This window comes from Channa argus, chromosome 6 (assembly GCF_033026475.1).
Source record: "Channa argus isolate prfri chromosome 6, Channa argus male v1.0, whole genome shotgun sequence".
Taxonomy (NCBI): domain Eukaryota; kingdom Metazoa; phylum Chordata; class Actinopteri; order Anabantiformes; family Channidae; genus Channa; species Channa argus.
The window spans coordinates 22,946,937-22,962,657 of record NC_090202.1 but is presented as its reverse complement, the minus strand read 5'-3'; the positions used below and the strand labels follow the sequence as shown (position 1 = coordinate 22,962,657).

The 15,721-nt window shown below is 38.7% G+C and overlaps 1 protein-coding gene across 8 annotated transcripts in view; it reads right to left on the bottom strand.

The window, feature by feature from the left end:
- The window catches only part of nbeab (neurobeachin b), a 178,041-nt gene that overhangs the window by 116,983 nt on the left and 45,337 nt on the right, over positions 1–15,721 (bottom strand). For all 8 annotated transcript variants that reach the window (XR_010914581.1, XR_010914580.1, XM_067506601.1 and 5 more), the window contains exons 5-11: positions 14,331–14,452; positions 12,297–12,423; positions 10,692–10,811; positions 9,381–9,527; positions 4,011–4,208; positions 3,759–3,892; positions 912–1,020 (exon numbers count right to left, since the gene is read on the bottom strand). Coding sequence is in view for 6 of the 8 variants with exons in the window: in XM_067506601.1 (XP_067362702.1) it covers positions 912–1,020; positions 3,759–3,892; positions 4,011–4,208; positions 9,381–9,527; positions 10,692–10,811; positions 12,297–12,423; positions 14,331–14,452 (957 nt within the window). In the remaining 2 variants the exon portion in view is untranslated. The remainder of the gene's footprint in view (positions 1–911; positions 1,021–3,758; positions 3,893–4,010; positions 4,209–9,380; positions 9,528–10,691; positions 10,812–12,296; positions 12,424–14,330; positions 14,453–15,721) is intronic.

The following is a 15,721-nucleotide window of genomic DNA, read 5'->3' as shown; positions in this document are numbered from 1 at the left end:
GTGTTGAAGATGCTTTACTTTGCAGAGAATTTCACTTTGACCAGTATCATTACAACTCCTGTCTGGCACCTGTTTTCTGCACAGGTGGGTACTTGGTGAGGGCAGGAGAGAGGGGAAAAAAGAAGGCACAGGGAGAAGTGAAGGTGTGGCATAAACAGATCACGAACAGATGGTGCGATATGTGGAAGTGTGAAACCTGGCAGCGGGGAAGGAAACAAGAAAAAGAAAAAAAAAAGAAAAAAAAAGGAAGAAATGGCAGCTCTTAGGTGCCGACACTGCCTGGCTGTTAGTTAACAACAGCTGAAGCCAGCAGGCAGGCAAATCTCTGAGTGACAAAGTGGAGTCATTTCTCAGTGCTCCGAAAGAGCCGGCACTCTGGGGAGGCCAGCAAGCTGTTAGAGCTGCATCACAAAATAGGTAAATAAAGATTGATGTGGAAAGAGAGATAAATTAAAGGGGGGAAATGGGAAGTGTGGTAGTCCTGTCGTGTTCTTCCTATAGCTCTGTTCAGTTCAAAGACACATTCAGGACTCTGCTACAGGCAATGGGAGATCAAACTGATGCAGGGACTTTGGGAGGGCAGACAAGATACACTGTAGTGCATGTAGTGTGGAAGGAAAATAGGTTTAAAAAAACTGGACATCAAAGTATCATCTCTGATTTATCACTTCACTCAAGTAGGAAATGAAAAGTTGGACGTTTCAGTTTTCAAATTATTGTCGGAAGTGAGGGGAAAAAAAAGACGTGTTGATTCGTAATCTTCAAAGACTGTTTGTTTATGCCCATTCTGGCTGCTTGTAAAAGGTTTTCTTGAGAGAAAATGTGTAAACAAGACCTGTTTATACAGGTTCCTGACAACGTATGGGTCACCAAGGTTGGAAAACAGTTATGTTATGAAGGCTCTACAATACCTTCTCTAGCAGGTATCCGATCACCAAAAAGCCTTTTCCTCCTAGCATCTGTTCCTGCATGGCCACAGAGCTCTTGAGCAGCTCAACCAGAAAGGCCAGTAGAGTGGCACTGCAAAACAACAGCACAGACCATCTCACGCAAGGATAAAATCTATTCACACACTCATCAGGTAGTGAAGAAGTTTTTTTATAAATTACAGCAGCATGAGGAGACAGTGTGGCAGAGGGAAGAAAAACAAGGTAATTTTCAGAGGATGTCAGCAATCAGCTGGGACCTCAAGCTCACCACTTTTATCTCTCTCTTCAAGTCAGTAGAAAAGGTTGACTTACTGGGCTCTCTAGGGAAAGAAAGTGGTCTGGGGGGTGGATTGTCGCAGGGTGTGTGTGTGTGTGTGTGTGTGTGTGTGTGGTGGGGGGAATGGGTATTTTAAGGGGACAAGCAGTGCTCTGAAGGCAATTTTTTTTTCTTTGTTGCAGGGTTTTTCAGTTTACAGTGGTGCTCAGTGACACTTCTTAATCGGCTTTTCCTCCCATCCTCTAGTGGCCTGTGCTGTAGCACAACAATCACAAGAACACAATCACTTCTGTGCAGACGTGCCTATTGATACTGCACATATGCTACATGCATACAAAATGTATCAATCTCATGTACACTTCACTTTGGTTTTTGTCTACCCTGTCAGAATGAATATAGCGTTAACTGAGCCAACACATACAGAACTGGGTTAGAGTCAACTCTGTGTGCTTTTGGTTTAGCCTCTGATCTGTACAGCAAATACAGCTTGCTTTAGTTTGGCAGAGCTATGTAAGTAATGTTATATTACCACTGATTGGAATTTAGGGTGCTACAGAGTAATATGTGAAATGTTTTTTTTTTTTTGTTAATCACCATTTGTGACTGCCATTAAGAATAGCCACAGCAGATCCACACTGTAGAGAGTTAATTGTTGCAGAAGCTTTGAACTCCGTAGCCCAGCAGGCTTTAGAAGGACTCTAAATGCTAAGGCAAGAACAAAGCAAGTGTTTGGGAGAGTTACACGCCGTGAGGGCAAGACTCTTAACATGCTAGCGAAAGAGAAAGCGGGACAAAAAGCCAAGATGAGAGGAAACTGCAGTGGCAGAGAGCACTGGGTATAAGGGGCTTGTGCTGCTGTGTGGCCACCCCTGGGTCTATCTAGCCATACTGCAGTCGCTGAACTAACACAGGATTAGAGAGGTGCTAAGACTCCATCCAGAGCACAGTAGACAAGCTTTAAACTGACAAGCTTAGGATGGACAAGAGGAGAACGAACCAGCAAATAGACGATACTAAAAACTAGACTAGTTTGTCCAAGGCTGGCATTATAAGCAGGGCCTGACTTATTACAATTCGGGACGTCAGATGGAGATCAAGCTCCTAACAAGTCTCATTTACTGTACACAGTACTGTAAAAGTTTTAGACGCCTACGATGTCTAAAATGTGCTTACAATAAAACTACTCTGATCAGGCACAACAATAAAACCATCTGCCTAATATTATTCAGGTTCCACTTATGCGAACAAAAAAAAAAAAAAATCGTTGAAGCACAAGGCCTTTTTCAGTTTGACAGGCTGGTCTACCTTTGACTTTGTGTAGGTCCTGATCACTGTACAAGTGTTGCTGTTTTGATGTCTAGTCATCACAGTTTGATCCTTTGCTCAGATCCTTACAGTACCCATTCTTCCTCATAACAACATGTCATTTTCAGGAACTGTGTGCTGCATAATTTATCACAGCCCTTGACATGTGCCATAGTAACAAGATAGTCAATGCTATCCACCACACCCTAGTGGTTTTATTGATGTGACTACTCTGTGTGTTCCTAGCATTATTTTTGAAGCATACTCATTTTATTTTTTTGACCTACACATATGCACAGATTTATGTGTACATCAGTATTGAAAAGGTTATTTATTTGGCAAACTTAAAATTGTGGATAGATCATTCAATACTGTCATTTGAACCAAACCTTGATTGGAGTTTATCTCCAGGTGGTTCAATACGTACTTGCTTAAATTAGTAACACATGCGCACACACTCACTGTTCTTTAAGCTCCAAATAACATCACACAAATCTGAATGTGCTGATGAAACAAAATATTAAAACATAATCCTAACTAAACACATAAAATTAGCTGACTAGTTTACTTAACATTGATATGTATTGTACATGATTAATGGTGCATTCAATTACAAATGGCAATTATACATGTAAAATGTGTAACATTTACTAAAGATTGAATTGTTGCATGGTTTTCAGACTACCCTTCAACAGTAATTTTATGGGAGCTTTATTACAAAGTGCAATGCCTTCCCTAGCCCCAGTGTTACACTGTGTATTTAAAAGCCCCAACTGTTCCCTGAGCAGCCTTGATTTCAGCTGCAGATGTGAAGATCTGAAGATCTGAACGTCTGCTCTCACAGCAGAACAAAATGATGAGAATGTCGAAAGCAGAACATTAACTATGTCTCTTATAATAATCAAGGTTTCCTAGGATGAGTGGAAACCTTCAGTTCTGTATTCATATCACCATAGGTCCTTTGTCATAAAATCAGCTAACCAAGCGCTTGTTAAATTCAACTGTGTTTTGAATTAGGTTTAACGCAACACCTGCTCACTGGAGCCACTTTTTAAAAATTGATTTCTTACCTCCTGTACTCTGAGATTTACTGCGTGTAACCACACCACCACCAGAAGAGTGATAACAATTAACAAGTCGGCAGCATCATTCCAATTAGGAGAAATTAGATGGATTCCTGTTGCAGTCACACTTTTGCTTCAGCTAACAATACAGCATAGAAAAGAAACAATATGTCTACTTCTTACCATACAGTGGTTTCCACCTGGCTGTCATTAAGCTGATGATAGTCCAGCTGAGCAAAGAGGGGGAAAAGCACCTGGATCCCACCTATGGAGTGGATGGCACTGTGGATGGAGTGAGTGACTGTGGCTTTCACATCCTGTGAGAATAACGAAATCCATGAAACAACATGCAACATTACAGCTACTGCAACAGAAAAGTATCAATCAAGTACACGACGGAGCTTAAGGTAACTAGATTGGCTTTAAGGAACTGACCTGTAGCATAAGGGCGTGTGGTGAGTGCACAAAGATGGAGGGATTTTCTTTAGGTGAGGACTCCAGGCACAGCTGGGCATCAGTGGCCTTGGCGTTATAAGTGAAGGCAATGGAGCTGGCTAACTTGCCATCATACAACACCTGCTTGTGATGCTCTGCTAAGTGGATATCGCTCTCAGACTTGAACTTAAATGTGCTCTGGAAAAATGAATAAAGAGAAGTGTAAATTAGGGTGAAAAAGGGAGAGAGATAAAGAGAAAGAAAGTAAAGGGGAGAGTGATAGACTGAATAGCTCCTTTTCCTGCACGTACAAAATACAGATACCTCTGAGCGCTATCTTTTAATTATAACGTGATAACAAATGGTGCAAAAAAATAAGAAAGACCCCATTTCATTTTCCAATAAATGAAACAATCCATTGAATAGGGAGATATTTTATTATATGCTGAATATAGAGATGGACAACGTGACGGCTCTGAAAAAGTAAAGCTTCCCGGAAGTTTAATGGCCCCTGGTGGCTGGTTGCCTTAAACACCATCACAAATGGTTTGTATCAGCCTTTGTGTATTTACTTTGAACATGCTACTGTATGTTTACAAAATGTTAAACTGACAAAAGTGGAATATCTGTCATACTGAAACAATCCCATGATAGCATAGAAGTCCATTGTTTAAAGAATTTGGTGAATAGTGTTTCAGTGACCCCAGCGCACATTTGTTTTTGTGCTTTTATAAGACTATAGAATATGTGTCATTAAAGTAAAACCAAAGATAAAAAACAAAAAAACAAAACAAGAATCCTAATATCTAAATGTTTTGTTTAGGGGCAATGGATGTGAAGGGCACAGTTATTTATTGCTTACTGTATTCTTTTCTCATTTGGTTTCTTACTGTTTTACTTGTTTGGGCTGGAGTCTCTCCGTTTTTAATCAGTGGGAGCACTGTTTAAAGACAATCTTTACTCTCTGTTAGAGATCACAATGATTAAGAGGAACAGTGGCTGATGAGATTGATCAAAGTTACTTTGATACCGCAGATGATTGTTTACCTGCATTCATTTAACCAAGCCTTCTGTTCTGGAGCATTTTCAAGCCAAGCACTTCCTCATGAATATACTGTACACTGAAATAACTACATGAATCTAAGCCAAAATGGAAAGGCTACAGAGAGAGTGTGTCCTAATTGCAGTCTCTTACTTAGCAAGCATTAAGATTGTTTTTAACTCTGCATAGGTTGCTTTAGCGAGGAAATACTTTTCTGCTTAAATATGCTTTGTGCTCATGAAACAAGAGTGAATGCAGGAAGATTTTTTCCAATATGGCTGCAAATGCCTTCAAATTAAAGTCGACAGTCTCCAATTTAGCTTCGAGCTACTGTGTCACTTCACGTCCAAAGTAATCAGACTCCAAGTTAGAACACTGTGGAAATACTTTGTGTAATTACAATATAGGCCAAGTCTTTATTCATAGGATTTACTAAATTCCAGCCATACACGCCCACTTCAGGCAGAAACCCACTGCTAAGTCAATGGTTACAATGACCCATCTACTCTTTATACATATCAATCCTGTGTCTTATTGGTTTGAAGTGTGTCTAAAAATTTCATTATACCCCCACCACCATGTCTTATAACATTCTGATGCATGAGCAAAAGAACTGCAGGTTGCAACAAGGCTCAGTAAGTCTTTTTTTTTAATTTGGCTAACATAACAAATTGCTGATCAATAGCAAACTAGTCTAAATGTACTCAATCAGTTAGCTGCTGACAGATGAGCTGAATTAATTTGTTAGGGCAGTGTGAATGGAATATGCTTAATAAGGAAATCAATTTCTCTAATCAGGAAGGTTGAATTATTAATGGATCAGAAACGTTTTTACTTTCCTCTCATGAACAGCAAGTGGATGGTAATAAGATAAAGTGAGACAGAAAATAACTGCAAGTAGTAACAGCAACGGAAAAACCATCTGGTCCTAGAGAGATACAGTGTGCATTACACACACAAGCAAGCAGGGATCATGCTCCTGCCTAAAAAGGCATTTACATGTAGGTGTCTTGTTTTCAATAGAAGAGTACGTAGATAAAAATGCAAAAGCTTGTACTCAGGCTGTCTGTTTTACAGTGAAGGTGCATTTATTTTGACTTCCTTAAATTTGCAAAACATTTATTCAGGTGGCAGCATTTAAAAGAAAAACACCACCTGTGTGCAATTCACATTAAAAATGTACCTGCTACTAATGTGAAACACCACCACAATCCTTATTCTCTGGGTTTCAGCTTTCATGTTGACCAGGGTAATCATGTTTACAAATTATATTAATCCAAAAATGCTTATATATTGTATATCACCATATATAATAGTAACATGGATGGCACCATGTCAGTTGTTTGGCAGTATAATTCCAGCAGAGTTTTAATGGAAAGCCCCAAGTAACTAAGGTTTAAAAAGGGTTGAGCCACATTTAATGTCATATCTCTGTTCAACCGCAACAGGATGATCAACACAGCAGCCAGCATGAATCTTATCGCGTAGTCTCTTACATCCTTCAAAGATTCCTACTCATGGAAGCCATGTGACAAGAAATAACAAGATCCAGTGCCCTGCACTTTAGTGTGAGCCCTGCTGCAGTGTGAAAGTAATGATCCCATGGGTTTTGGCTAACAAACCCTGTAGCATGACAGCATCACTCCACAGGCCAGCCAGTCATATAAAAGAATTACAGCACTGTTTCTACTTTTGCCAAAGGCTGCCATTGAAGAGGGACATCCCCACAAGTCCCCACAAGAAAGACCCAGACACTTGAAGAGCTGGAGGCACTTTCTTGTTACTTCCTTGTCACTATAAACTCGAAAAGTCACACACATTAGCACTATTATTTTTAATCAAACGGATGAAGATCTTCTTAGCATTCACTACATTTTATTAATTAATGCATGATATGTATTTAACTTAATTTTATTGTGGAGGCTTAAGTAATTATACTTGTTGTGAATGAAAGTGATGTGCTGCTCCACTGACAGTTTGGGGACATTCACTGCACAGACAGACAGGCTTACTACAAATAAGCCTACATTTGAAGTTATATACTGAATGTAGACCAGCATACAATCTCTGAAGTTTCTGACATCTGTGAGCTTGTCATGTAACTCTCTACATTAAATATTGCATAACAGTGGCTACACAGAGACAACAGGCTAAACACTTGTGTACAGCTCCTCAGTTTCTTTTAGACCAATCTGTGCTACGGCACACATTTAATAGGCTATTCTGCCTCATGAGGAAAATTTATGGCTGTAATCATCAGTCAGGAAAGAGACAGAAATAAATCTAGGTGCATCATGTGACGTGACAAATGTGTGTGGCTTAATTTTTTTGACTAATCAACTCAATGACTAATGTTCTGTTCAATGAAGCTCTGTTCTAAATCAGATCCCCCAAAAGAATTCTTTAAATCCATTCAAATCTTATGTATTTCAGTATCACAAATTTGTTTCTATGGGCTTTACATGTCATACAATACTGTATAACACTTTGTTCTTATGCTCTCAAATTCAAAAAAATGTAAATATACATAGTGAATTTATATTATGGAGAATCTTGATTAAAAATATTATAAACATTTGTGTAGTAAATAACATATTCTGAGAGGATGTCAAGAACAATTTCAACCCAAAATCTCCAAGACTTTTCAAGGCATATGAACACTCTTCTAAAACAGCAGTGATAAATGACAGCCAGCTGCTGCCCGCCTCAGTGACTACAGATTCACCACGGCCCCTTAATGCCATCTCTGCCTGGTAATGTCTGAAGTCAGTCACAGAAATGGCAATATACAGCAAAACCGGTACTTTAAATGAAATAACTAGAAGTCCATCTCAGTTCAGAGTGCAATTTCACATATAGCACATATAGCAGCCTGGGGAAAAGATTCTTCTAACAGGTCTGTCAGATTTACACCCAGGAATCATAACATGTGGTAGAAATCGTAACCCAAGACAGCAATAATCTCTGCATTTCAACTGTCAGCACAAGTTACACATTCAATACATTGTGTGAGCAAGGGAAAGTGTGTCAAACATCAAAGACGGATGACAAGACCATGGACCAGAAAATAAATTGTACATCAGCACAGATGTTTATTCTCGAGCCGAGTTGAAACATATATACAGTGCAGATAGTACAACATAAACTGTAGTAGAGGTTTACTGTGATCTGCTGCTCTCAGACTCTTCCTGGGAGGTCTTCATTTAAACAGACAGGTCTCTCATTGCCTGGACAGCACTCCTATTACAACAACTAATCAGTGGACCTGACAACTCTCTGACCTCCTGAACTCTCACGGCGGACTCTATCATACTCACCATTACCAACACCATTCAGAGCCTCATCAATTGCAGGTAATTGTCTCCGCAGGACGTGCTCTTCATTATTTTGTGAAATCTAGAGGATAGTTCCACTGCCTGCTATCTCTATAGCAGAAGGTTTAGAACCACAATTAAGGAGGGAAACTTCAAGTCACCAGCCATTAGCGAAAAGACCAAACAATGAGGGCTCCTGGGAATTGCTAGGCACTGATAGACATGATTGAAATCACAAAAAAGGCCTTGGATTCTTGAACTTGACCTTGCACACTACTATTCCTTTCTGCCATTAAAAGAAACTAAATGCATAATTTAGTCTTCAAAGCAGGTAGAGAGCAAACAGAGCTGCTGTAAAATGGTCAGAGCTTTTATAAACTGTCTGAGAGACATCCTGTGTTTAAAGCTGATTCGCAGTGTGTGTCATTCCTCCATTTGTGACACAGTGCAGTGCTAAGCAATGAAAAAAAGAGCAGCACTTTGTGAGCATCAGGAGCAAAAGTGAGACAGTGAGCGTGAGAAAGAGCGATCTCTGAAACAAACTGAAGGCACAAAATGTCTAGCTTAGGACGAATATAATATTTGGAATATAGAGAAAATGAATAGGAACATTAAACTAATTTTTTTAAAAATGTGCAAACAAAATATTTTGTCGCTATATAATAAGCACTGACAGCTAAAATCCCTTCTGGATAGGTCAGCATCTTTCTACATTTACAATTTTTCCGTCTTTGTCAAGACGCTTGGGAGAGCTACACCTGCTGCAGCTGATATAAGTCGGCTCAAGACTCTATCCCCTTGGCGTGCCTGCTGCTCGCTGCATCTATTGTGCCATTATTCCCCAGAAGTAGGTAATTTATGCAGCCATTTATCTGGGAGGAAAACTGTCGCTCCAAGAATGGAGACACAAAGTAAAGGAACTGCAGCAGGGCAGCACTGGGCACGGATTTCCCAGATTGTCAGGTGACGCAGACTGCTTACACCTCATCTAATTTTGTCAACTCAAGTACATACCTTATAGCCTGGTCCAAGCTGATGAATTGCAAATATCTGTGCAGGATTGAGGGCTTCACTGAACACATAGACAGCTCCTAGCTGCCCACAGAATACTCTGTTAGCATCTGCTGTCTCTGAGGACCCAAGGAAGCACTTATCGTAACTCTGGAAGGGTGAAAAAGAAAAAAAGAGAGGCTACATTATTTTGCACTGTGGGACTTAAAAAAATACAAATCCACAAACAGCTTAATTAGGCAGATGGCAAAAAGTAAAGGAGTACAATATTTGTGTAGACAGATTTTCACATGTTGGGCTTGAAATTGCATGGCAAATGCAAAAATTAAAAATAAATCACCTAATTGTTTCAGTGTCTACCTTGACAATTCCCCATTGGAACACTGAAAACATCGGCCCGGATTCACAAGATATAAAACCTCAATATAACCTCAGGGGTTGTGAGAATATGCACTGTGATTGCATCTGAGATAAAATTGAAGGATAATATGCAGTTTTAAGTAATTTGACTAAAAACACAGAAATATGTGAAACATCTGCCAGATTTTTCTGCAGCCCATCTAATAATATCAGCATGATTTTATCTCAATACCTTTTGCTTATGTGCTAACTGGTTAAAAGACAAAACTAATCTAAACTATTCCCTTGGTGTATGCATGGTGTAATTCTCCATCACAAAATAAGGAAACTTCAGTTAATGTAGTCGAATATTTCATGATCCTCACTAACAGTATATCTCAACTTGACATTTTTGCAATCTTGTCCTGAATTTATAACTACAGCATGAAGTGATGGTAATGTTTTCTGTGTAACACACAGTGTATGTTACTATTTGAAGCTATACCAAAGAGCTATGCGTGACATCAGGTTTCTTTTTGGCTTACAGCCATTCTAACATGCAAGTAATATACTGTTATGAGTCAAAATGATCTACAAGATTGCTTCAGTCTACAATTTATGTACACATAGTAGCTACTGACTGAGATCTGGCATTTTTTCACTCCATACATAAATCTGTTCTCTTAAAAAAACAAATTTTATTCCATCTTTCACCCTCTACTGCAGCACAACTGACAAATGAATATTCAAATTAAGATTGAAATGCCAGTCATATTTCTGAGAGAAATTCTTGTTGATATTATGAAACTAATTCTGCCCAATGAGCACTGCTAAAGATGAATGCATTTTTTTCCCTCTCAGAAGATACAGTTATCTAAATGTCAACATGGCAGCCTGAGTCTTGTACTAATAAACATAAAAACCAGGAGAAGGATGAAAATACTGAGGAGGAATTAAAAATATAGTTCTGCTTACATCATTTGTGTTGACGTGCCAGGCCATGTCTCCATAAGAAACAAGCTGCCCATTAACGTAGCATCTAATTTCACTGTTTCTCCACCGGCTGTAGATGTGAACTATACTGATCATGTACCACTGAGGGGAAGAAGAGAGTCAGATTGACAATATGTAATATTCTTCTCGGAAAACATCTTTACATCTAAGTTTAAAAACTACAATGCAGTTCGGTTTTCTAGAACATGTCCAACACATACAAAGTCCCCCAAATGCTTTTTTTAATACCGAGAAATTCAGATGGCGGTCAGAGTAAATAGTAAGCCATGGCAGTAAGGTTTGCTAGCTCTAATCTGCAGTGGAAGGTGTTAAATAATAGATCAGAGAACAATCTAAGAGGAGGCAAAACAACTTATTTTGCACCCTGAACAAAGCCCTTTCAGACACTTTTAAAAAAGGATGTAACACTGACTAGCGCTAGATATATAACTTTTAAAAGGTTTACTTGATTTTTTTAAAAACTGTCAGCACTTGCTGTGGGCATATTTTGTGATATGTGAACATATAAATGGCGTTTTATTTTTCCTCAGGTGCCTCTTATATAAACAATGTTTACAGTAGAAAGAAATACATGCACTTATTTTCCTCAGAGTTGAATGTTTGTCAAAAGTTTGGTTTAATTACCTTTAGATGCACTAAAACCTCATTAAGTCAATAAAGTGGAACATATGATATACTATGTATTGCATTTGGTTGCAAAACTTTGCATCCCCTTATTTTGAAATGGCACAAGTTAATCAGAAGTAACAAAAATGGTCAAGGAGAGTTTAGGAAAATAAAGTTATAGTTATAGCAAAATAATGAAAATTACACCAGGGCAAATCTGCATTCCCCTTGCCAAAACCATTACAAACAAACTTTAATTTCTGATGAAGGAACATTTGCGCTGGCTTATTGTGCATAAAATATTATGTCGCTGAAAATATATCTATAATAATAAATAAATAAATGGAAACAACCTGTCAGCACAGAACAGAGCTACTTAAAAAACAATCAAACTGCTCATAGTATAATCACTTGATTATTTAGAATCACACTTATCTAACAATGTCTGTACCCGAATCAATTAAATATGTCATTAAACACAGTTTTATATTCTATTAGAGCTTCTACCAAATAATACCTGTGCTGTGACAAGGGGAATTGGATGAATAGTTGTTAGCAGGTGTTATGTGTGAGCTCTGATTGTTTGACACATGCTAAATTAAGTTTCATTTTCTCATCTACCTTTACACCTAATTTAACCTGTAAGACGTCTCTGGTGGCCCTAAACACTTAACGGTGACGTGTAGACATGTCAGGGAAATAAAGTAAATAGGGAGTCGGCGGTAAGAGTGTTTCAAATGTAATCTATAGTCTTTACCTCTGGCTTTTAACTTTTACCATAGACATTTCAGGCATTCAGTCTGGTATAATGTCAGTGTTCTCAACAATTTTTAATAACTTTTACAAATATTTATTTTAATCTAATGCCCACTAAAAGTTAAACGTAAATACTTTTAAATTGTTTACAGGTATATTTTATACTAGCTAGAGCATATGACTGGAGACCAAAGTTGCACTTACCTTCCTGGGCTGAAAGTCATACTTCACACAATGCTGAAAACCTTTTCCTTTGGACTTAAGTGATGTCACAATCAGGCAGTTACCAACAAAATGTGCAGAGTAGCCAATGCCCTTGCTGGTGCGAAAGCTGTAAACAGAGACACGTACACATGACATACTGTATTATGAAATATAAAGGTAAAAGTAAGATAAATATAATTCATTTCAACTGAGGGTTTTGCCTCACAAACTTTCAGACTTTTTTTCCCTCATTTGTTTTTAACGTTTTGTTTGGTTATTTCCTCCTTAACATACTGCAAACACAGTACAAACCACTAACTCAAATGAAACAATAATTTTTGAATGACAGGGCAAAAATGTATATTACTTTAAGCAGTCAGAAAAATAAATACCTATGGTGAGACTACAGCAACTGCACAAATTGCAAGCCTGGAAATAACTACAAAATGCAAAGAGCACTTTTTGATGAGCACACAAAAGTGATGAGAATAGTATCTAATCCATACTTTCCAGCTTCCTTGACTCCACTTTTAGCACTGAGGAACTGCTACCTGTAATACGAGCAGACCCTGCACAGTCCACACAACGCACACACCGCAACAAGCTTGCAATTACACATTCGTTCTCTATTTTTTCCCTGCATGGGCCAAACAACTTTTTCACTGTTGACAAGTTCTCACTACACTCTGTCAGTCTCTAGGTCTATAGCAGTCTTCCATCTTCAAAGCAATCCTCAGCTACCACCCATCCACCACCAGCACCACCACCCACAGGGACCATCTAAAACAAACAGACTCTTTGCCAAGGCAAAAGCATGGGCCTTTAAACTGTGGTGTATATGCAGGACTAGAGGGATGTAAAGCCCCACACCTAGCTACCACTGAGCCAGCCAAGACACTCCAGTGGACAGGCCTGCTTGTGATTATCCATCAGGTAGAAAGCAGCAGCCTTGGTTTCCTTCAGATACATCTCTTTTTGTTGTCTACATGCCCTGTTGCTGAGCTATGAGGCCCTCAGAGCAATGCATAAACAGGATTAGCCTGGCATATCTCACCCTTTTTGTGACTGTGTCAAAAAGGAATGTCTGCCACATGAATACCAACAACTTAGATTAGCCAATATTTCTTTTTTTTCCCTTTCTGATGTTACACATCAGAGAAATGCAGAAAAAGTCCTTCTGAGGTGAAAGGAATCTTTAATTATACTGTGATCCGGGTGAAGTGATGACGGTCAGCAGATGATGAGCACACAACTGTTATCTTTGACCAATAAGCATTAACAGTCTTCCCCATCCGTCTATTTTCATCTTTGTTATCCACCGTCTTTAATTCACTTCCACAAGTTTTTTTTATACAAGTCATTGTATTCTGTGATTTTCTCTGAACAGCTCCTCTCATAAACAACAGCCGAACATCACCACACTTGTGCGTTCCCAATTTTAGCACTAATTATCCACAAGCCCCTGCACAAGCTGGTGTGTGGGCCTTGTCTGGCAGATATTGAAATCTAAATTAATACCTCCAAATTGCCTCCCACTGCTGCAGTCAACCTCTGTAACAGCCACTACCAGTCACTGTATTTCGTGCTTCCTTGGGTTTTAATCTAAATAATCTCACCTAATTCCCTCTTTCTCTATTGTAACTCTTGAACATTATCTGGGAAAAAAATGAAGCCCTTTCACAAACCACATTACATAAGTGTTGCCAGTGTGTGAAAAACATTGTCTGTAAAACTCGTTAACCTTGAAAAACAAGTTTCAGTCATAATCTTCTTAGATGGAAAAATCACTGTAGGTCACAGAGTATCAGACAGCAGATTGCTTCATCAATAAAGCTGCTGGTGGCTTTATAGGTCTCTGCAGAGAAGGAATGATTTCTAATATGAAGCTAAAGCAATCAGACTGCTGAAAAACAAGAAAGTGTAATTTTGTTCTCATTGGTGTCCGCATTTGACTTACAGCACCTGAGAGGGATTCAGAGTCTAACTGAAGTCACTGGAAACATGGAGGACAAATGTATACATTTGCAAACTCACCAGTAGAGATACGGTTTGTCCTTGTCAACATTGATGTTATTCAAGGGGTCCATTCTGAACCAGGTGTTGAACGTAAACCCATTCTGATAAGGCCACTTGGCAATAGGAGGTAAAGCAATGGCCTGAAGTAAAAAACAGAGAGAAAAAAGTATATACATTGGAGTAAAGTTGCTAATAATCACTACGATTCTGGAGAGAGTAGTTTAGAACAACTTCTAAACCAGGACTGAAATTTTACTTTTAGTGAAATTACTGTGATAACTCATTTAGGTAATCGGCATGTTTTTGGATGGTGCACAGTAAAAAGATTAAACGCAAAACTGAACAGTGTGCTCCACTGCAATGTCCTTTCACTGGCTTCACCCATTTCCTTTATTATACACATTTAATATACTCTGGTTTTTCTCAAAATAGTAGCTCCCAAAAAAAACAATCAGCAGCTCTGAACTTCATCTTCTTGCTACTTTTTCATTATCCTGACTAGGTTACTCACATTTTCTTATCTATAAACCCTTTAATTATATATATTCTTACTACACTGAGTAGTCATGTACTGTGGTTATAAAATAAAATAAAAATGTAATCACCCCCTTTCAAAACATGTACAGCCTGAAATGAAAACACAGGCACAGATTTTTTTCCCAGCGTGATTTACTCAATGCAGGTTACAACCTATAAGTAAAACCTGCATTAATACTTTGTGGAACACCGTTTTGCTCATTATAGCCGAGTTTGTTTGGATACTCTCCCTTACAGAACTGTTGAAGCTCAGTCAAATTGCATGGTGGGTGCTAGTGGACTGCAGTCTTCAGGCTTTTCTACAGATTTTCAATAAGATTTGAGTCTGGACTCTGACTAGGCCAATTTAAAAAAAACATTCAAATTTTCTCCTTCAGCCACAGTATGGTCAATTTGGCCATGCTTTGGGGCATTTCCATTTTGAAAGGTGAACCATCTTCCTGTCTTCAGCTTTCTAGCAGAAGGCAGCAGGTTTTCCTCAACAATTTGATGGCCCATCCATTTTCCCTTCTAACCTGTCAAGTGCCCTAGTCTCTGCTGAAGAGAAACGTTTCCACAACCGGATGCTACCGCCTCCAGGGTAATAATTGTGTCCTTTGTTGAAAATAATAATTATTATTATTTTTGCAACTCTGCCATCTGGTTTTGATGAACAGTTTGACCCAGGCAGAGTCATGGTAGCACCAAACACCTTCCACCTTCTTATTATAAACTTAACTGTTCTCTTAGAGGACAAATCATTCGAAATCCATCTCCCCACTCGTGCTTTTCTACCACTTTGTGGAGATCTTTTGAAAGTGCCTTCTCACTCATATGCTGTTTGCTTCCAGTTTTACTACCAAGGACTGGAAAGCTCTAGCCATAGCTTATTT